Consider the following 22366-nt stretch of genomic DNA (forward strand, 5'->3'; position numbering starts at 1 on the left):
ACATTTCCAACTTCAGAGACATGATGATTTGCACTGAGAAGATTCCTTTAGTCAGGAAATGCATAGGTAAATCAGGAAAAAGGTGTAAAGTTGACTAACATAGGGGGTTGATATGGTGTTGCTAGATATTCAAATGCTAAATACTAGCCTCCAAGGTCTGGGCCTCCCATGAGAAAATCTGCATCTATACCAAGTGATGCTATGTCAAACTTGCCTCCCTCCAAATTATCCCTGATTGCTTAATAAGGGTGCATATAGGCTGGGCTGGGCAGAAGAGAGCAGATGGAAAAAAAGGTTCCAGAAAACAACTGAGGTAGGCACCATGAGAAGAGCCAGAAAGGAAGAAGGAAGGAAATTGCCATGGGGTAGTTGGATCGTGAGTGCTTGGCCCTGAGGACTGGCCTGACAGAGGCGGAACATAATAAGTAATATCTTGGGGATAAGCTTATTATACATCTAAAGGTTTCTGTGTTTTTAATTTGGGAACAGTATGGTCTGAAGTGGAGTTAAAAAAAAACATAGTTATTTAAAGGCAATTAGGGGATGTAGCAACCTCCAGAACAATATTAACCACAACAAACTAATAAGTCATTAAATGTCATGGAGAGAGCACCAGGGAAAGTGTACCTTTAGAAGATCAGAGCAATTGTACCTTCAAGAAGGGATGAGTGCTAAATGTTCACAAGGAGCAAGGCATAACAGAGGAAAAGAAAGGGCTTTAGTGATGGTGGGGGTGGAATGGGGGTGGGGCTACAATGGAGCAGATGGCAGGGTTAGAAGAGATGTGAAGGTGCAGCTAGTGATGGCAGCTCTTATTTTTTTGTGTGTGGGGCAAACTTGGTAGCAAGAGGAATACACAGCCTTCAAGGAAGTTTTCTGAGCTTTTGTTTGCTTCTTTGCTTGTGATTAAGCTAGAAGTTTCTTGAGAATATTTCACAAATGGAGGAAGAATAGGATAGGATAGGATAGGATAGGATAGGATAGAATAGAATAGAATAGAATAGAATAGAATAGACTAGAATAGAATAGAATAGAATAGAACACAATAGAACTGAACTGAGTTCTAGGTAGAATACAAAGGCAAATTCCTGTGATGAGAATTGGGGAGGGGAGTGGACATCTTACAGATGCCTGTCCCATTCTGGCTACCCCTGACTCTACTCTCCTTTCTCTGGTTTGATGCCTAGATGACAGGGTTGCATAGCTTGTGACTGTGCAAGACTGTTTCCTTTCTCTTCTTCTAAATATCTACTCTCATTCTTCTCCGCATCCTCTCACCTTCCAGAATTGTTACTTACCTCTTAGATGTCAGTGTCCACCAAGACTGGGGAATCTAGAAGGAAAAGATAATCACGTTTTATTCATTCATAATTTTCAAACCCCTAGCATGTGGCATATTGCAAATATTTGTTGAATTGGAAAGATATGTTAGCTAAGTCTTTAATATCTTTGCATGCGTGGTTGAGGGTCTAATAGTTTCTAGACAAGCACTGTACCATTAGACTGTATTCCAGCCTGCTAAAGGGCTTCATTTTTATACAAAACAGAGATAGTTAAGATGCAACAAAGAGTGATCAATGTGATACTCCAAATATTCTGAAAGTTACATATTCAAAATCAAAATCAAAGGTTAGATGTAGAAAGATACAGCTTCAGTTAAGGAGTGTCATGGTTTATTTACAATATGAAACATTTTATATCTATAGAGCTGTCATTATTAACACTAGAATTAGCCCAAAATTATAGTCTCAACTTGGAAAGTATAATGTGAGATTCTTATGAAATACTTGACTCACATAATGTATACCCCCAATATTTGAGTTGCAGGCCTCCCAAACACCACCCACGCAGTTTCACCTAAAAGGAAAGGGTCTTTACTGCAAAGTTCCCACCACTTATTGTTGTAAACTCAAACCTGAGCTGACAGCTGCCTTTCATATTTCAGTACTGTATTCTCTACTCCACTGTTTCACCCACTTATGATTCTTGCTTGGCCATGTTAGCTGGTAGTGTACACCACTCAGGATGCAATGGTACTAAGCTTATAAGTAAACTGTGTACCTGTTCAGGAATAGAGGAGAATAAATAGCATTTTCCCCTTACCCACCACAATGATCTCAGCTGACACTCCTGTAACAAGAGGAATGCAGAATAAACTCATTAACAAAAAGTATTCTGTGACCCAGAAGACTTAAGGAAAGAGGAGCCAAAGGTCCAGGGAAAGAGGTTTTAAATAAAGTCTACAGAAAAAAAAAAAGACATTTGTGGGTGTGCTGTGATTGTAATAAACCAACAGGAACTTACCAGTCTTTATTTGTTCAGATTCCATTTGGTCTCCAGGTCCAGGACAGTAACCTTTGGGAAGGAAAGTCTTATGACCTACTGCTAGGTAAACTGACTTATCTTTATAATTAGGTGTGGCTTTATACAAAATCCCATTTTTCTGTCTTCAATGGTGTCATCTCTTTTCCTAAATAGTTCAAGGGGCATCCAGCATACATATTTCAATTCTCTTTACCTGACCCTGCTTCCTCTAGATGAAAACATGGAAGTTACTTTGTCATCTTCCCTACAGTGACTGAGGCTGCCTTATAGGTCTCTTTCTTTCTTTTATCCTGTCCTCAGTTTCCACATGTGTGGCCATTTTTTTAACACAAAGTTCGTTGTATTAGAATCATATACACAGATTAATTTGAAATTTCAGTGTCTCAACCGTCAGTCCTTTTAGGTTCACTAACCAGCAAAGTCCATGAAATGCTTGCACAAAAGAGATTGGACTCCTGAAGATATGTTCCACTCTGAGGAAGATATGCTATTGCTAGTTTTGTAAAACACAATTTATGCAAGGGGAATTTTTAAACACTATGAATGCAATGGGAAGGGTTGCAATTTAGTTCCTGTCACAAATAGACATTTCTTAAATACTTCTCATTTCTCAGAAGAAAACACTTTTAACTTACTATACTCTAACTAATGAATTTCTCATGTTGATTGGAGGTTTAAAGAGCTTTTTTTTTTTTTGAAAGGAGTTTGCATTTAGAATCATTCAAAAGCTAACTCTCTTTGGAGTGCAATATTAAGCAACCACCCTTGGGGAGTGCACTCATTTCTGCATAGGTACACTCATTATGTAACATTCTGTGTTCTGATGTCAAGCATAGAAAACATAATGATATGAATCCCTCATACAAAGAACAAGCAACTTACCCTGCTCTACCACACATATTGGTTCTAAGTGCATTGATGGGGCAATAAAAGATGCTCTATTACTAGGACTTAGAGGGGCTGGCTTTACTTTTCTCTTGGAAAGAGTGAGGACTGGAGAGATTATTTCTGTTTCTATATATCCTATCCACTGTAACTTGAAACTTATTTGGCCATAGAAAGTAGGCCAGTTGGTTTGGGCTTGAAATGATCTGTTGGTTCTACATTCCTGGATCCCAATGTGTTGAAGGGGCGCTGTGGCTTTCCCCAAAATCACCACCACAAGCTCAGCTTATGTTTCTTTCTCCTTTTTTCTCTTCATATTTTGGGCTGAATTTCTGGCACTAGTGCAGAGGAGCAATGCAGAATTTACCGACAAGGTCATATTACAAATTGAGATTTGGTATTACATGCTCCTGAGCAAATTCTTAAAGCCCCTGAGACATCTTCCATTTCAAGGTCACTTGTGTCCCAGTGACCGAATAATAAGCTTCCTTCCTCTTTCCTCCTCTAAGACATTGTTCTGTGTCTGCTCACTCCGTCCCTTCCCTCCTCTTGGGAAAAGCATGCCTTTCTTAACATGCATAATACTGCTTAATGTTGTGTTACCATACAGAGTATTCTAGTATTTTTCTCCTAATACCAGATCCCAGTTGCTGGAGAGTCCCCAGAGCTTCATTATGCAAATGATCAAAATGACTGGCTCCTTGAGAAAAATATAATAGCAGTTGTGGGTCTTTTTTTTTTTTTATGTAAGCTTTGCATTGTAGTTAATGACATTAAAACAACCCCTATATTGTATTATCTATACTTGTGGACATGCAAATCGATTTCCATACATCATGTATATTTGGGGGGGGGGGACGACACAGCTACTTCTTAGAGTTTACCAAAGAATGGAAACAGGAAGCAGAGATTCTCATCACCTTTGGAGTTTTTCAAATATGATAGATGTGGCTTCTTCCAGTAATGTGTGATGTGTAATGAAAAGGTACAAGCTGTTTTGTCCTGACACACGCTATTGGGACATTGTTATTTGCATTGAAAGTATTCACTTAAAAATAAAGATCTAAAAGTAACAGTGATTACACTAACTTCCCCAAAATAACTTTGTAGGAGAAAAGTTTGATTTTCATAGTCAGTTCATAAACATGTGTACTTTGTCTTCCCATGATCCTTGGTGACCATATTGTCTAGGGGGAAAAACTCAGAATAAGGAACATTTGCAATTGTGTAATAATCTTGGGGGAGAAATAATTCAAGAGATGTTGGAATTCCTGAGACCATTTCCAATATTTATGGGAAAATAATTCTGAGTATTTGAAATTAGCACTATCCTAGAAAATGTCTATTTTATCCCTAAGTGGTAACCAATCTGCAAATAAAGAATATGTGGCCATCTAACTATGATTAAAGACAGTGAGAAGTGTTAAGTTCCTGAACCATTTATGCCTGTCAAGGCCTTTCTTGGCACCTGACCTAACACTCCTGTTATCTGAACCTTTCTTCTGAGGTATGAGAAAGGAGTTCATATTCTTCAGGAAAGAAAAGTTGCCAAATGGTTCATTAATCATGATATAGAGCAGAGGGAATGGATAAGATCAGTTAAAAATAGCCTGTCACTAGAATGGTATTCTGGCCCGAAGAAAATGGATGGTTCAGCCCCAAGCATTGCATAAGCCAGGCATGGTGGCACATGCCTGTAATATCAATGTTCAGGGTAGAGGCAAGAGGTGAAAAGTTCAAGGTCACCCTCAGCTATATACCAAATTTGATACCAGCCTGGCATGAGACAGTGTCTCAAAAAATAAGGTTCCAACGTTTAATTTGTCAGGAGTCAGTGGAGAAGTGTCAAGTGGAGGATTTCAAAAATAAAATATCCATCTTTTAAATAACTTACCATAGCATTGTCAATATGTATGCTTATTTTATAAGTAAACTTATCCACAGGTAATTTTTTTCTGCTGTATTTATCACTTTATGTGGCTTCAGGTATTAGTGGCGGATCTTGTACTATATCTTCTATGTATGTGAGATGTTATTGCACTAGGTTGGTGCAAAGAAATTTCAGTTTCAGACCATAAATTTTAAATCATTGATGTGCCAGGGTAGGGGGATACTCAGGGGCCCTACACACTCAGAGAAACAGAGGAGAAGAAGGGAAGGAGTGTGGGAGGGGTGGCTGGGAGGCGGGCAGTGAGTGGGTTATAAAGTAAAAAGAAAATTAAATAAAAAAACTAGGTTCAAACATATTTTCATCAATCAAAATAGGAACCATCACAATTGACATGTTTATGCCAATGAGGGATAAATTTATTTATTCCTATATCATGAAATAAGTCCAGTCTGGAGAAACTGTTAGAAAGCACATTCAGCATTCTCCTGGTTCTGAAAGTAGTTTACTTGCAAGAAGTTGTCCTTGATGTCCCAGGGTACAGGGATACCCAGGGGGGTGGGGGACCTCCATCCTCTCAGAGGAAAAAAAGGATGAGGATGGAGGAGGGACTGTGTGAGGAGGAGATCAAGGGGAGGTAGCAGGGATGTAAAGTGAATCAATAAAGAAGAAAGTTGTTCTTGGGCTTGAAAAACGTGTTCATTGGATGTAAAGTTCGGTTTATTACAGTGAACAAGGCAAAACTTCTTAACCCAATCCATTCAACTTTTGAAGTATCGATTCCAAGCCAATGGGTCAGGTGGTGTTTTGGAGAGCTGGGCTCTTTCTGCTTTCCAATGCCAGATGCTGGTGCTCCAGTTTTGGGTGCATCATATTGACCTTCTGAACATCCTTCCTAGGTGCTTTCAAGAGGACTCAGAAAACTGTGGTAAATCAAATCAACAACAATGACCATGACATGCCTACCCCACCCCACAACACCCCATCCACACTTTGGTATAAGCTTGGCTTTGTAGCTTCTCCTTCATCCAGTCACTGAGAGGCTCCTCACTGGTTCTCATATACGGTCAACTATTTGTGGCATGTCACAATCTGATTGAGAAACTGTTTGTTTCATCGACTTAAGAGAGGACACGAATCCAAAATAATAATTTGTGAAAATTCAGTCAATCCATGAATGGATATTTTGTTTGTTTGTTTGTTTGTTTGTTTTTGTTTTGTTTTTATTTTGGTTGGTTGTTTTTTTACCTTTCAAATTTGCTTCAGATACCAAATGAACCATTCTTATTGAGTTCTTTGGTAACTTTTCAGGTAGCCGTTAAGAGGATAAGCTTTGATAATTGCCTGCCATTGCCAATGTCCAATGGGTAGCCATCACTTTCCTTACCCTCAAAGCTCTCATCCCCTTCACAATACTTACTGGATCACTATGTGAACTAAGGGGTATAGGGGAAAGAGTGGGGAGGGAGGATAGTCCACGTCCAGCCAGAGTTCTTTCTGTGTTCTGGGCAGGCAGACATGGAAGGGCTGCCAGATGCTTTCCAATTGGCTCCGGGTGGGCATCTAAGCCACTGACCCCACTCTATGGGGGTGGACAAGGGGCATCCCCCAGTACAAGGGGCCCTGGGGCGACACCCTTGGCCTTGGGGTTATGAGAGAGAGGGCAGAGGGAGAGAGGTTTCCATGCAAGTGAGAGTCCTATGTCTGGTCCTTGACTTGAGCACAGGAAGGCCTTCCATTGTGAGATTAGAAATGGCTCATTAGGAGAAAGCCTAACCCATTGTCCAAGTGCAGCGGGCCTTGATGAACAGAGACTGTCTATGGTTTTAGAGCTTTATTGTAAAAAGGCAGGGGGAAAGAGAGAAGGTAGAAGAGAGAGAGAGAAAGACCAGCCATGGCCAAGAGCAGAGAAGGGTGAAAGAGAAAGAAAGAGGAAAGGCTAGAGAGTAAGAGAGTGAGAGGAGAGCATGAGGAGAGAGAGTAAGAGAGTGAGGAGAGGATGAGGAGAGATGAGGAGAGAGTAAGAGAGTGAGGTGAGGCTAAGCAGCCCCTCTTATGGTAGGATGTTATCTTTACTGTTGCTAGGTAACTGGGAGGAGTCTAGCCTGAAGGTCAGAAGCTTGGGACATTGTTTACATGACTACTAGCCATGCTTCTCCTGTGGGGGTTGTGGGGGATGGTAACTTCGACAGGAGCCTTGAGTCTAGGAGACATGAGGGAATGCCTACCATGCCTTGTAGGTGAATTATCACCACTCCGGGGTTCAGACCTCAGCTCAACTGGATACCAGACTGTGTATAGCCCAATGCCCCACAGACTACCACCACACTGTACACTGTTCACCAGCTACTGGGCCAAACAAGTGGTCGATGTTGGAAGTTGTCTCAACTGCTTTATGACCTATTTTTATTCAAATAAGAAAATCGTTGAAATTTGTTTTTTAACAGAATCTCCATAGTAGAAAATAAATATAAAAAAGTCATTAGCAAAAAAGTGAGAAATGCACAATAAGCGATGCCTACATAGACGCATTTGTTAAGAATTAATTCCAATATCAAACAAGTTTCAATAACACCAAAACCATCATTATTTTTGCCCAAGCTGATACTTTACTTTTTGTCACGAGTTAAAGGTTTACATGCAACTTGTTGGATATTTCTGAGATAAAATGCAACAATTTCTTTCTCTGTTTTTTAATCATATCATAAAGTTTTATTCAAAGTTGAAGATAAAGAAGAAACATAAAATATTCCATAGGCTAGAGGGATATTTTAGCTGGTAAACAGTTTACTACATAAGAATGAAGACCTGAATTCAGGTAAATTTAAAAAGAAAATGGTTGATTATAATGGCACGTGGTTATCATCCCAGTTCTGGAGATGCAGACATGTGGGTTCCTGGGGCTTGGAGGCAAGGCAGCAAAAAACAAATAAGAGACCTCCAGGCCAAGTGAGAGACTTGTCTCAAAGTCAAGGTAAATGCCTCCTCGGGTATGATGGAGAAGTTGCCCTGTGACTTTCCTTGTAGACACAGACACAGACACAGACACAGACACAGACACAGACACAGACACAGACACAGACACACACACACACACACACACACACACACACACACACACACACACACTCACTCACAGAGAGAGAGAGAGAGAGAGAGAGAAAGAGAGAGAGAGAGAAAGAAAGAGAGAGAGAGAAAGAAACAGAGAGAGAAAGAAAGAGAGAGAGACACACACATAGAGACACCCACACAGACACACAGAGAGAGAGAGAGAGAAAGAGAAAGAGAGACAGACACACACAGACACAGACACACATACACACAGAGACAGACAGAGACAGACACACACACACACAGAGACACAGACACAGAGAGAGAGAGAGAGAGAGAGAGAGAGAGAGAGAGAGAGAGAGAGAGTGAGAGAGAGTATGTGTGAGGCAGAGAAAGAGTGAGAATGTGTGTGTGTGTGAGAGAGAGAATGTACGTGTTTGTGTGTGTGAGTGTGTGTGTGTGTCTGTGTCTCTCTGTGCGTGTGTCTCTGTCTCTCTCTTTCTCTCTCTCTCTCTCTCTCTCTCTCTCTCTCTCACACACACACACACACACACACACACACTGTCTTCCCTTGTCCCTTTCCACATCAAAAGGAGTCTCTAATGAAGATAGAAACTAAGGAAAAAGGATTTGTCCGGATGTTTTGGGTTTCACATGTCAAATGCCTAACAAAATTAGTTTAGGCCAAAGTGAAATGTATTGAAAATTAGAAATTAGGTTTTTTTTATGTTATTAAAAGAAATCAAATTGGAGGAAAAGGAGGCAGCTGAGCCTCAGCAAACCAAGTCAAAGCCTGCCTCTCTCTCTCTCTCTTGCCTTTGCTTTGCCAGTTTTATCTTCATCACTAGTCCTTGGCTGTCTCCTTAAATCAAAAACAAATGGCACCTTCCCCTTATCACTCAAATAGTGTGTCATGGTGAACTGCTTCAGCAAGGTCACGGGGAAAGACAATAACTCACCCAATGGCTACCTCATTCAGACAGGCAGAAGATGTTGATACACCTGTTGGTGAGCCACTGGGGATTGACTCTGCATGTTTAGCAAGCACTCTAGTGACTTCATTACATCCCCAATTCCTCACAGCCTCCTATGGGATGGTGACGAGCCTTTAGCTGCAGTGCTTAGGAGGTAGGAGCAGGAGATCAAAGTTCCAAGTTATCATCACGGTGTAGCAAAATAAGAATCAATTTCCAAATTAAGGCAAATAAATTGGGTTCATAATAGGTCTGAGGGATTATTTACAATGACCAGGATCATTGGGCATGATAACTGACAAGCTTGTTTGAAGAGAACTCTCCTCTGACTGGGGTTTCAGTGAGATTCTGCCTGGGCTTTGAAAAAGCACCAATATTCTCAAAACAGTATGAGATTTTCCTAAAACACTTTTCTTTGTGTGATGATAAACCTTTATCAACAGTGCAACCTATTTATAGTGAAAGTAATATAGAAGTACTTTGCAATTCAAAAGTTTATATTTTAAAACTACAAGTTTACTAGTATAATTCTTGTGAGGTTGGGGAATGGTTCTAATTTTGTTATTAGAAAAACCCCTGCTGTGTATGTCAGTCCATACCTATCATTCAGCAGTTGAGAAGTTCAAGAGTTCAGATCATCATTTTCTACATAGAGAGTTGGAGACCAGCCTGGGCTACATGAGACTGTGTCAAAAGATCTAAACGAATGAATGAATAATAAAAAGTCAATCCCAAAGAAATGATACCAGTATTGGAAAAGCAAGTAAATGGGACATGTGAACACTTTCTTTCTAGTTACTACCATTAAGTAACAGAAAATTATCTTTTAAGCAGAGACTATATCAATTTTTACCTCCATATGATCAATGTAAATTGATTTCTTATATTCCTTATAGAACTTGAGTAATAAATGTTTCTCTGTATCAGATGTACTTACATCTTACAAAAGAAAAAAAATAAAGACACTAGTCATGGAGCTGGTTAGAAATCTGTCTGAAAGGCAGGGGAACACGGTTTCATGTATGGAACAGACCAAGGTAGGGCAGCAAACCACAGAGGGAAATGGGTCAGGGAGCCGAGCGGTGAGAACAGTGACGTTCTGTTATTGAGGGGAACAGCCAGAGAGCAAGTCTGCCTGGGAACAACTATGCATCTGGCAGGAGAGAAGGGTCAACCAAGCAGCTGCCTGACCTGTGTATGCGCAGGTCAAACAGAGGACAGAAGGCAGAACAATCTGCTCATTCAGGAGTTGTCTGGGGGTCAGCAGGCTGGGGAACGAGAGATCCATTGAGTTGAGGCAGCCACAGAGTGAGAAGGAAAATAGCCTTGGGATACAGAGAGAACTGGGAAGATATTGAGACGAATTCACCAGGGTTCACTTTCCAATGAAAGAGTTTTAAGTAGTGGAAGAATTGTGGATGTGATGAGAACACTTACATACATTTACATCATTTCCCTGGAAAAAGCCATATATTATATGAGATTAATTGTGTTTAGTGATCAAAGCAATAATAAATACAGAGACTGCGTTCTCTCTCTCTCTCTTTCTCTCTCTCCTCCCCCTCTCTTTTTTTCAATTTTTTATTAGATATTTTCTTCATTTACATTTCAAATGCTATCCCGAAAGTCCCCTATACCCTTCCCCCACCCTGCTCTCCTACCTACCTACTCCCACTTCTTGGCCCTGGCGTTCCCCTGCACTGGGGCATATAAAGTTTGCAAGACCAAGGGGCCTCTCTTCCCAATGTGAGCAGACTAGGCCATCTTTTGATACATATGCAGCTAGAGACGCAAGCTCTGGGGGTACTGTTTAGTTCATATTGTTGTTCCACCTATCGGGTTGCAGACCCCTTTAGTTCCTTGGGTACTTTCTCTAGCTCTTCCATTGGGGACCCTGTGATCCATCCAATAGATGACTATGAGCATGTATTTGCCAGGCACTGGCATAGCCTCACAAGAGATGGCTATATCAGGGTCCTTTCAGCAAAATCTTGCTGGCATGTGTAATAGTGTCTGCATTTGGTGGCTGGTTATGGGATGGATCCCTGGGTGGGGCAGTCTCTGGATGGTCCATCCTTTCGTCTCAGCTCCAAACTTTGTCTCTGTAGCTCCTTCCATGGGTATTTAGTTCCCCATTCTAAGGAGGAATGAAGTATCCATGTGATGGTCTTTGTTTTTCTGATTTTCTTGTGTTTTGCAAATTGTATCTTGGGTATTCTAAGTTTCTGGGCTAATATCCATTTATCAGCGAGTGCTCCCTCTCTTTTTGAAAGATTCCTTGTCACTAGTAGAAGTCCAGAAAAACTTTGGATTCGTGGTGTAAGATCATGTGTCAGCCTAAGAAGAATAAGCTAAATACAGACTGAATTATCCATCATTTTCTATATGTTAAAAATTATTACTTGCACAAGATTGAATTGATTGGAAAGAAGTTTACCCACTGCGGGGGGGGGGGGGCGCACTGCATTTAAATCTATCCATACTTAAAATATGAAAGAGTTTCAATGATAGTAAAGTTAAAAACCAGTCATTTCATCAGTTAAAGCACTTTGGATGTGAATGGGCCTCAGCCCTTTGTCTAGACTCTATTGATGAGCTGGTGAATAAGCTTGCATTGGTTCTGATTCCATTGTACTAACATTCTGAGGGAGGGAGTATGTTCCACAGGTTCCCAAACAAGGACATATGATAGACAGAAACAGATGCTGGGGGAGAGAGTGGTGTAGGAGGTATGTAGGTCCTTGAGGTCATAACTAAGCACTAGGGAAACCAGGAATATTAAATACACAGGGTTGTCTCTTCAAAGGGAGATGTGTATAACCTGTTTTCTGCTTAGAAAGTGGCAGTGAATGCAATTAATGATTTAATTAATTGACCCAGTGAACTTTGCTGAGACCACCCTGGATCCTTCCCCTTCTTGAGCTTATTTGTCAATCTATCAATCTATAGAAACTATGTTTATGGAAGATGTAACTTGTACTTTACAAAGAGTTTTGATGTAGTCATTCATGTCTTCAGCTTTGTTGTATACAAAGGATTGAATTATAACCAGGATTTCTTTTTCACCAAATTGTGCTGTACTTAAATATGTTGAAAATAAACTACTGGGGGGTCTGACTCTCAAAGTCTGAAGCAACACTGGCTACTGAGTCCTGTTGAACCAAACTACCTTCTTGCCTCCTGCAGACCATTTCTCTGCTGACTGTGGTAATCTGAAAGACCCCCATGCTTTAGATGAAATGTTAGGGAGGTCAGTCATTACTTTAATGAGATGAAGGAACACACCTTAGAGGTTCCTCAAAGGAAAGAGAATTCAGAGGGGTGACACAGGATTACAGGACTGGAGAAGATTTATGTGTGAAATGTCAAAGGGTCTTACCAATTTTGTGGAGGTGGGGAGATGTGTCAGGAGACAGAGCCAAATTATAAAGATTCTTCAAGTTTCTGATAAATATGACTCTAAGTCTCAAAATAGTGAGAATTCATCAAAAGTTTTCACCAACACGAATTATCTTTTCATACTACAATAATATAGAACAAAAATGATAATTGGAGCAATTTTCAAAAATTAACAAACACATGGAAATTAAATTACTTTAAAACAACCTATGGATCCAAGTGGAAATTAAAACTAAATCTAACTGTATGTTGAAGAAAATAAAATTGGAAACATATATACTAAACTGTTGAAATTCAGAAATATAATTATAAAAGGGAAGTTTATAAACATAAAAGCCTACTTTAAGGAAAAGAAAAGTTCAAATAGATAGACCAACTTCACACCTCAAACGACTAGAAAAATAAAAAAACAAACTAAATCCAAAGCAAGCAAAACAAAGAAAACAATATAGATCAAAGCAGAAACAAATGCAATTGAGACTCTACACATAGCAGTCAAGATCCAAAGAATAAAGTGTTGGGTTTTGAGATGATAAATCAACAAATCTTTATATTACCTCAGATTTAAAACAATAGGACTCACACAGATAAAATTATAAATGGAAAAGGAGATGTTACCAATGGTACTGTTGAAATACACCAGATAAAAAAATAGAAGAGTTATGTCAACAGATTGTATAATCAAGAAAAGAAGAATACATATCTAGAAATCCATACCTTGCCAAGGCTGAATTGTAAAAAGATGGAAGATAAGGTGAAAGTCAAAAGACTGAGTTAGGAACAAATAGCCTCACACTAATGAGAAACCTTCATGCAAGGCTAAAGCTCTGTGCTCACAAGGAAATTCCGAGTTACCCACACAAGAAAGAGACTCTCAAACCTTTGCCTCACAGCACACGATTCTTTTCCAATTTAATTTTATGTTTTACTATTCATATTACCTCCCATTCACTGCCCTCTCTCGGTCATCACTTCCCACAATCCTTCCCTTACCCACTCCCTTCCCTTTCTCTGAGCAGGTGGGCCCTCCTGGGTATCCCCCACCCCTGTTCTGGCATTTCAACTCTCTGTAAGGCTACATACTCCCTCTCCCATTGAGGCCAGACAAGGAAGCCCAGCTAGAACACATCCCACAGACAGGCAATAGCTTTTGGGGGTAGCCCCCACTCCAGTTGTTTGGAACCCATATGAAGAACAAACTGCACATCTGCTACATATGTGTGGGATGGCCTAGGCTTAGCCTGTGTTTATTCTTTGGTTGGTGGTACAGACTCTGAAAGCCCTAAGGATCTAAGTTAGTTGACTCTGTTGGTCTTCCTGTGGAGTACCTAAGCCCTACGGAAACACAATTTTTTCTCTCATTTTTTAATAAGAGACCCCAGGCTCCATCCATGTTTGGCTGTGAGTGTCTGTATCTGAGTCAGTTGTTGGGTGGAAGCTCTCAGAGGAAAACATGCTCCTATCTGCAAGCATCACTAATAGTGTCAGGAATTGGTCCTTTTTGGTGATTGCCCATGGCAGGTTTGGCCAATTATTGGTTCCATTCCCTTAGTTTCTGCTCCATCTCCTCAACTGGCATTTCTTGTAGACAGTATAAATTTTGAGTTGAAAGATTTGTGGGTGGGTTAGCCTCTCTAATGGGTCTCCTGTCTGGCTACAGGAGGTAGCCTCTTCAGGTTCCATATTCCTAATGTTGTGAGTCACAGCTTTACCTAGTCCAATGGCTTTGGTAAAGAAAAAGGTAAAATATGCATAAATATATACATATGTTTTTATCCCTCTATGACATGGAAAACCATATTCTACATATACTCTGCAAAGAAGTGATGGAGAGTTCAGTGAAATAGCCGTACATTGCCCTGATGTTTGCAGTGCTGAGTGCTCATTGTACTAGAGTGGAGGCTGACTATGTTGCCTTCATTGTATTAGAGCAGGGGTTGATTATGTCTCCCACACCAGGTTTACTTCAAATAAAGTATGATGGTACAGATTTATGCTGAGTCTAAGGCTCCTTTTTATTGGAACAATATCAGCATGTCAATTGATCTCTGTGACTTCAGTATATTAATATATTGCTGCTCATTATAAGTGAATGGTAAGAGTATTAAACAAAATGCAGTATATATGAAAACATTTTAGGAAACGCAAAACACATGTCAAATCCAAGAGATGAAAGGCCTTTGCTGAGAGGCTGCTCTGAGTGCCCCATTAGAGGTTAAATAGACTCTATCTAACATTGCATTTTAAATATGCTGCACCATTAGTAAGTGGCCTTGTTAAGACCACAGAAATCATTCCTTTGTACGTGGCATGGTTTCAGAAAACTAAGGCTTGCTCAATATATTTTGCAAATGGTGTTTGTACAAACACTAGGCTTGCTATTAACCAGCTTATTACTCTATACATGGCTGTCTCAATTACTATTCCTCAAGTTGGAGCATGGTGTTGCTCATCAGCATGGCTTATTCTACTCATCTATAGTAATTTTCCACTAAATTAAATCATCACCCCAAGCCCACATCCTATCTGATCTCTAATTTTGCATAGTTCTCAAAGGGGGCTTATTCTATTAAATCAAACTGCTTAGTTCTGTCTCTGAAGATGAATTGAGCACATTTTTCACGTCTAGAGTCCAGTCCAGAGTTTTGGATACAACAGAGAGAAAGATTCTTCTATTTTTATAACTGGATCACTATTTGTAACCTGGTTATGTTTAAAGAGTGCCTACAAGTTAGGTTAAATTCAACACTTTTTTCTTTTGACAACAGATTCCACTAAAATCAAGTTTATGGGAAAGGATACATTGAAATCTACTTTACACAGTTGTTTGATGATGGAAATAGCATTTTGAACTTGAGTTAGTGTGTTTTCTTCATGGTTCTAAATTTGTAAAAGTTAATTGATAGTACAATAACAGACAAAGAGCCCCCTCCAGTAGGAGCAAAGGGCTAAAGTTTGTGCCCTAGTTCATCCAATGTTTTCTTGGTGAAACTATCTAGGAGATTTCACTGCTTCTTTAGACCAGAGGGATTTGACTGGTTGGCATTCATATGTATAATCAGAGACCCTGTCAAGATCTGTTGAAACCTATGGTGCTTTTTTCTTGAAAAGGCATAATATAATTTTTAAAATTAGACATTTAAATGAAGCTGTGTGCTCCAAAACATACTTACAGATTCCCTAGAGGAATTTAGAATAATTGCTAAGACCTAAAAGAATGTGCTTTTACCAAAACCAAACCAAACCAAACCAAACCAAACCAAACCAAACCAAACCAACATAACACCAGCAACAACAAAAAATAACCAACCAACCAAACAAACAAACAAAAAGACCCAAAACTAACACCCTTTAATTTCATATTTACCCAATGCACTTGTGATTTTATTTTTTAAATGTGTGTGCAAGCTAAGCATGATGGCTCAAACCTGCAATCCTGGCATTATTCAGGAGGCCATGGTAGAATATTCCCATGACTTCAGATTTCACTTGGGCTACATAATGAGGCCAGACTACATACAGTGTAAGACCCTTGCTCAAAAACCAAAATCAAAACAAACAAAATCACAGATATATCTTGCTAAACAAACAAGATTTGGGAGCTAACTTCCCTATATTGAACATACCTCATGGTCATACCCACTCCTTAACTCATGGTCAGCCCTTGACCCTATTTCATCCTATAGGTGCTATATAGATTTGATTTGATTTTCCTCCAGTATTTTAGAAATTTAGAGTCTTTGTTATCATCTCTTGATTTTCTGGATCCTGAACTTTCTGTTTCTGTGTATAGATTCTATGAGAGAGTTCTTCTGATATATCCAGTCTGCAGGCGGGAGACCAAGGCTCTTTCCTAAACTGTGGACTCTGTCATTGGGAACACCCCTATAAAGCCACATTCTCTGATCCCGGTAACACATGCTCCTATAGTCCTGGGATTTGAACTCTGGACCTTCGGAAGAGCAGTCGGGTGCTCTTACCTGCTGAGCCATCTCACCAGCCCCAACTCCTATAGTCCTATAGTGCCATGTGGAAATGAGTCATCTAACTAGTCAGCCAAAATGGCCCCATAATTTTTTTTGAGACATCATCATGCTGTGTGTCCTTAGCTAGCCTAGAATTCATTATTTAGACCAAAAAGAGCATAAACTAGGTCAGTTCTCCTGTCTCTGCCTATCAAACAACCTGCTTTATAGAGGTAACAGGGATCACACGCACATGTGCGCTGTCTGTGGGCACTGGCTCTTTGTTTCTATTTTGATACAGTCTACTCAGTTTGCCTTCAACTCTATTTTCTTCATATTTCCACAGATGCATGCTATAGAGCCTCCTGTTAGGTATGAGCCCTTTTCTGTGTGTTCATGTCACTATGGGAAAGGCACCTCTGTTGTGCTTTCTGAGGTTCTTTGTCTCCTGCTTGTGTGCAGGCATGACTGAGTCTACACTAACCAAAATGTGAGCCATAATAGCCCGGGTACAGGGGAAGAGCCTTCCTCATGTAACCTGTCAGCATCAATGCCTCCTGAATAGTTTATGCTCTATCTGTGTGGTTGTGCAAATATTGAATGAGTACTTAAAGAATATTGAAACACAAATCATGCATGAAAGCTGTGTGGAAAAAGATATTATGAGATATCCACTAGCAGACTGTACATTTTAACTTCAACATCACTGGGCCTATAACCAAATGAATATTGCTGATGGGTAACAGGAGAATAGTGGTTCGAAGGGGTTTCAAGACAGAAATTAATCAACTATACATCCTTCAACTGAGAGAAGGCATTAAGGCAAACTGCAGAAACAAAAGATATTTCTGGAATGTATTCCACAGACACTCTCTGTGGTGACATGTACCCAGCTCTGCCTCCTCAAAGCTTTTCTCGAGGGAGCATTTCGTTTCAAAGTGGGTTTATTTCAGAAAAAGTATGTCCCATATACACTTATGGTCATTGTTGTTATAAAAAGCAAATACAGTGCAAATCAGGATAAGCAGACAGACCTGTACTCAAAGGTGGGAGTGACTGGCTAGTGGTTAGGTATGTTGGCATCTTGCTTTCTATAGCTTTCTCATTTACCCATATTAATATCAATTAGGTCACTAATATGCATTTAAATTATCAAACACAGTTTCATTACCTTGTAGATGAATGGAACAAGTGCTGGAGTCATTTGTACTTTACCAAATTTAGGGAGCAAGGGTCAACCTCTGCTCAGGAAACTGAGTGTGGGGTGGTGGTAGCACCCGAAAGCCAACACCCAACAACTTGAAAGGGACCTTGAGAGCCTCTGCACCAGGTTCACACCTCGGCATCTCAGAAAAGTTAAAATTCAGCTGCCATACCTTGACAATGGAACTCTGCGGTCTATATAGCCAGCACACACAGAAGGGAGTGTTAGAACTCTCCTGAGCACCACCCAACCTTGCAGTTCAGAGCAGACCACTCATGTTTTCAAAATCTCAGCGCCACTGGTAGAGATCTTTCCATCACAGACTTCTAAGGCTTTAAGCTCTGTGCAAAACTCCAGCAGAGTGCCTGGTTGACCGCAGTGAATTTACTCTCAGCAGTTAGAACTCTATCCATGTAGCTTAGTGTAGCGAGGTAATTTTCAGTTTCTAATAATAATTTTCTCTCTACAGTCCCATGTTAATAGGAATTGCGAGTGTTCTGTATATGCACATTAAAATAGTAAATATCATTATACCTGATCATTGGTCATGTTTTTTGCAAGATAACACCTCCAGTCCAGATATTTCTTGCCAAATTGTACACTGAGCCTGGCGGCAGCAGTGCACAAGAGTTCACATACATACCTCTTGAGTCTTGGTTTTACATAAAACATGAGTCATATCTCGCTTTTAATTTTCAGTTTTAACTAGAATAGTCCTCATAATTCTTAAAAATGTTCAGAAAACAATTGTCAAAAACATAAAAATGTATGAAAACTGTCACATGTGCAGATATCAGCTTGTCTTAACAGATTATAGTCAAGAGGACTTGAAGACAATTCTGCTGATTAAATGTGGATGTAGTGGTGATCTTGATTTGTGATAAAAAAAAAAAGAAATCTGAAGATAAATTATCGTGAAATGGGCACGGCATGTACTAAAATGTTTCTTCGTTAATTCAGTCAATCAGTTAGATTAAGTGTTAATGAACAGGTCAGCATCCAGCCTGTTGTTCCAAAGTGAGTTACATAGTCTCTGCCATCAATGAACTTTGTCTAATGAAAAAAGTATAAACAAAATTCTATAAGGTAATTGATGCAGAAAGGATTAAGTGTAGCAGGTGGATCTGAGGGACAGCTTCCTAACTCCATGTGGGGAGTTGTGCTCTCCTTCAGGAGAGAAGAGCTGTCATCTGATGGGTGAGTGGAAGAGAGTAAGAGTGTGAGAAGGAGGAGGAGGAGGAGGAGGAGGAGGAGGAGGAGGAGGAGGAGGAGGAGGAGGAGGAGAATGGTTTTTGGCTTTGAGAACAGGAGGAGAAAAGCTTAGAAGCTTAAGTGAGCAAGGAGTGGTCAGAGGGTAGTTAGAGCAGACATTACTTAGAAAGGTGGAAAGAAAATCCAGTGAGAAATGAGGCTCAACAGGCAGGGAGAGGCCAGATCATCCAAGCAAAGGAAATTAGCAAAGCTATGTGTCCAGGCTCTTCCACTCCGCAGCCTAGTTATTGAAGAATTTTGAACAAAAGGGTCCCATAATCCAGTAGGTATGATATGAATTTTAAAAAAGGCTAAGAATATTGTGGTTGTTTCCTTTTTGTTTATACATTACAAAAATGGCAAACATCCCTGTGGTATTGACTTTGTAAGACCCTCCTTGTAATTGAATTCAGTGACAGCAAAAGCATTATTTTCATTGAATGATTCCTGAATGATACATCAGAATTATAATAACAGGGCCTTCATAGACTGTGATATAATCCTTGAAGGAGAAGATGAAGTTATGAAAGACACTCTGTCTCTAATGGAAATTTGTCTGGGTGTCCTCAGTGAATGAGATGGTTTATGTAGGACACATCGTTGAGATTCTTGGAGAAACACACACACACAGACACACACACACACACAGACACACACACACAGACACACACACACACACATACACACACACACACATACACACACACACACACACGGAAAAGTTTTCCACTCCACATTTTTATTAGCTCTTTCAGCAAAGCAGTGGATAGATGTGCTAGAAATAAAATTCATTTGCATTTTGCACAATTTTTTATAATTTCAGGCGTTAAGCATCTGAAAGACCAGAATGGATCAGCGTTCCCGGAAGAAGAAGAAAGTGCAAGTGAAAGAGAAGAGAAGTGGAACCATTAATTACCCATCGGTAGCAAGAGGGCTTCTTGGAAATAACTGGACTGTGTACTCTTCTGAATATCCATTGGTACTCCAAAGCTCCGCCTCCAGCATCCTCTTCTGTCTCACCCCCCACCCCCACAGCAGTGTGATCCCCATGGAAGCCCCCTTGACTGAACTGTGAAACCGAGTGCAGATTGCTGTGTACCACTTGCAGTAAAGAATAGGCACTTACTTTACCCCAACTTTTCTTTTCAACTCATCACACCTAGGAATCTGCTGCCACATGAATGTTCTCACTTTGATACTGCCAAAGCTTAAGTCCTCCTGGCCTACGACATAATTTACATTCTAAGGTCAAATGTAGAGAGCATTACAAAATAAATAGCAAATGTGTGTGGGACGAGTGTGAGTGGGGATTAATGGAAGACGGGCATCTGCGGAGGCTCCTAAGTAATAACCGCACTTAGCAAGCTTCTGTGCCCTACATCAGACCCCAGTTTACCTCAAGGAGACAGTGATAGGCAGACATCTGTTGTCTGGCTTCAAAACACCACATCAGATGTTACATGATTTCCATCCAGCAGTTACTTAAAGAAACAAATGTCCCTTTATTTTCTAAGCCATTCAATGTTGGCTTCTCAGCATCATCTAGTTATTGGAAAGGAAATGTTAAATTTGTAAGTAAACATAGCCATTCTCTTCTGCCTTTTCTTTATTATTATTTTTTAACTATTTAAAACGAAGCCATCTATATTGTATCACTTTTGTTTGTCTGGGTTTTTCATTGTTTCTTTCTGTTTTATTGGTGCTAGAGAATGAACCCAGGGCTTTGTATATGCAAATATTCCTCAGTCTTATTGCAGTTTAATATATCCTGACTGTTTTATTCTTCTTCTCTGTGATAGAATAAAAAGAAATATCTCAAAAACTCAGCCATAGACTCACCCATTAATTCGACAACTACTTTTTGTGGAGTTAAAAAAAAATCGCTGTTATTTGGAGATTAGTATTACAACATTCCATCTTTCCCTTTCTCAGTAAACCTTTCTACCCCTCAGCCCTTTTCAAAGTTGTCGCCTCTCTTTTCATTAACTGTTGTAACATACATATCAAAAATGATTTTAAATGTTTTTTCCTAGGAAATTACTCTTTTGGAAGCCATAAAGATAAAGGAAAGCTTATTTTCTCTCTGGAGATAGGGCTACAGCAAGGTTTTGTATGACAATGGGTATTTGTCAGTATGACTTTAACTTAGATTTCTGGCCATTGGGTAATTTTAATTATTCATGATATAGGAATGCACAATTTAGTGGAGATAGATAGTTTTGTTTCTACACTGTTGGTTTTAATGAGATTCAAATATTTCATAGATGTAAAGAAATATCCATCCAAAGCCATTAAAGCAAGGGGTTGGTGATAGGTCAGTGGGTAAGAACGCCTGTCACCAACTGATAGGTTAGTAGATCCCTGAAACCCACAGGCAGGAGGAGAGAATCAATTGTTTCTTACTTCATGAGATGTATTGTATGCCTCTCACTTTTACTACACACCTTAGAATGTGGGACACACACACACACACACACACACACACACACACACACTAAATAATCATAAAAAATCCACTAAGAGAAAATTAAGAAGGGAAGGAAAAATTAAAATGTGAAATTTACTATAAAATCTTAAAGTGCAAATCCAAAAGAATAAGATTTTTTTTTAATTTAAAATTTTATAATGTAGCAAATAAGAGTTTATGTGAAATTATTAACAAATGCAGTAGAAATGAGTTTCACTCAGTGAGAAGCATCCCAAGACTGGATGTTATTGCCCAGTGTCTATCCTGTCCTCTATCTGTCTTCCTCTTCCTCCTCTTTTTCCTCCTTGTTTCCTCTTTCTCTCTTTTCTCTATGTTGTCCTTGATAAATCAATAAACCATTAGAGTCTATTGCCACCTGCCGTGACTATTTTTCTTCCCAAATTCTTCTCTACTGTGAACATCATTAAGGTTCATATTTCTTGTAAATGTGTTTGAGTTTTTTGTTTCAAAACATTCCTGACACCCTTTGAGAGTGTTTGAGACTCCCTGGGGTGCAAACAAAATAATAGTCACCTTTTCCCTTTCCTTGAATATACACTTTTATAAGTGCACCCCTCCCCCACCTTAGGTAAACAGGAAGGATCCAAAGCTCCCCCTGATATCATATTATCATTTTAGGACATGTGCAGCCTGACTTTTGAGCTGCTTTCTTTTCCTCTCTGTTGTTAATGGTATCAAACCATGAGATGCATGTTTTCCTGGGGGAATGTTGTTTCTTCTGTTCCTTGGTCCACTCTCAAAACAAATCAATTACAGTTTAAAGTTTTTCTTGGGAAATGTGTGTCATTCTTGCATAATTGAAGGAGACTGGAGCTGAGATAGTGGGCTCTCAATTTCCTTTTCACACAGTTACAGTCTACATTGAAAGCCTGTTCCCACAAGGAGACAGTATGGCTTTAGTTTGGTTGAACAGGCAAAGAAACTGACTGACGCAGA

The 22366-nt window shown here is 39.7% G+C and overlaps 1 protein-coding gene across 5 annotated transcripts in view; it reads left to right on the forward strand.

Moving 5' to 3' along the window:
* The window catches only part of Ppp1r1c (protein phosphatase 1, regulatory inhibitor subunit 1C), a 110767-nt gene that overhangs the window by 80757 nt on the left and 7644 nt on the right, over window positions 1–22366 (forward strand). For 3 of the 5 annotated variants that reach the window (NR_110980.1, NM_172420.4, NM_001290744.1), the window contains one exon: window positions 19766–22204. The exons of the other annotated variants lie outside the window; for them this stretch is intronic. Coding sequence is in view for 2 of the 3 variants with exons in the window: in NM_172420.4 (NP_766008.2) it covers window positions 19766–19854 (89 nt within the window). In the remaining variant the exon portion in view is untranslated. Of the gene's footprint in view, window positions 1–19765; window positions 22205–22366 lie in introns of those variants that run through there. 5 annotated transcript variants of the gene reach the window in all.

The sequence above is a fragment of the Mus musculus genome, chromosome 2 (assembly GCF_000001635.26).
Source record: "Mus musculus strain C57BL/6J chromosome 2, GRCm38.p6 C57BL/6J".
In the NCBI taxonomy this organism is placed as follows: domain Eukaryota; kingdom Metazoa; phylum Chordata; class Mammalia; order Rodentia; family Muridae; genus Mus; species Mus musculus.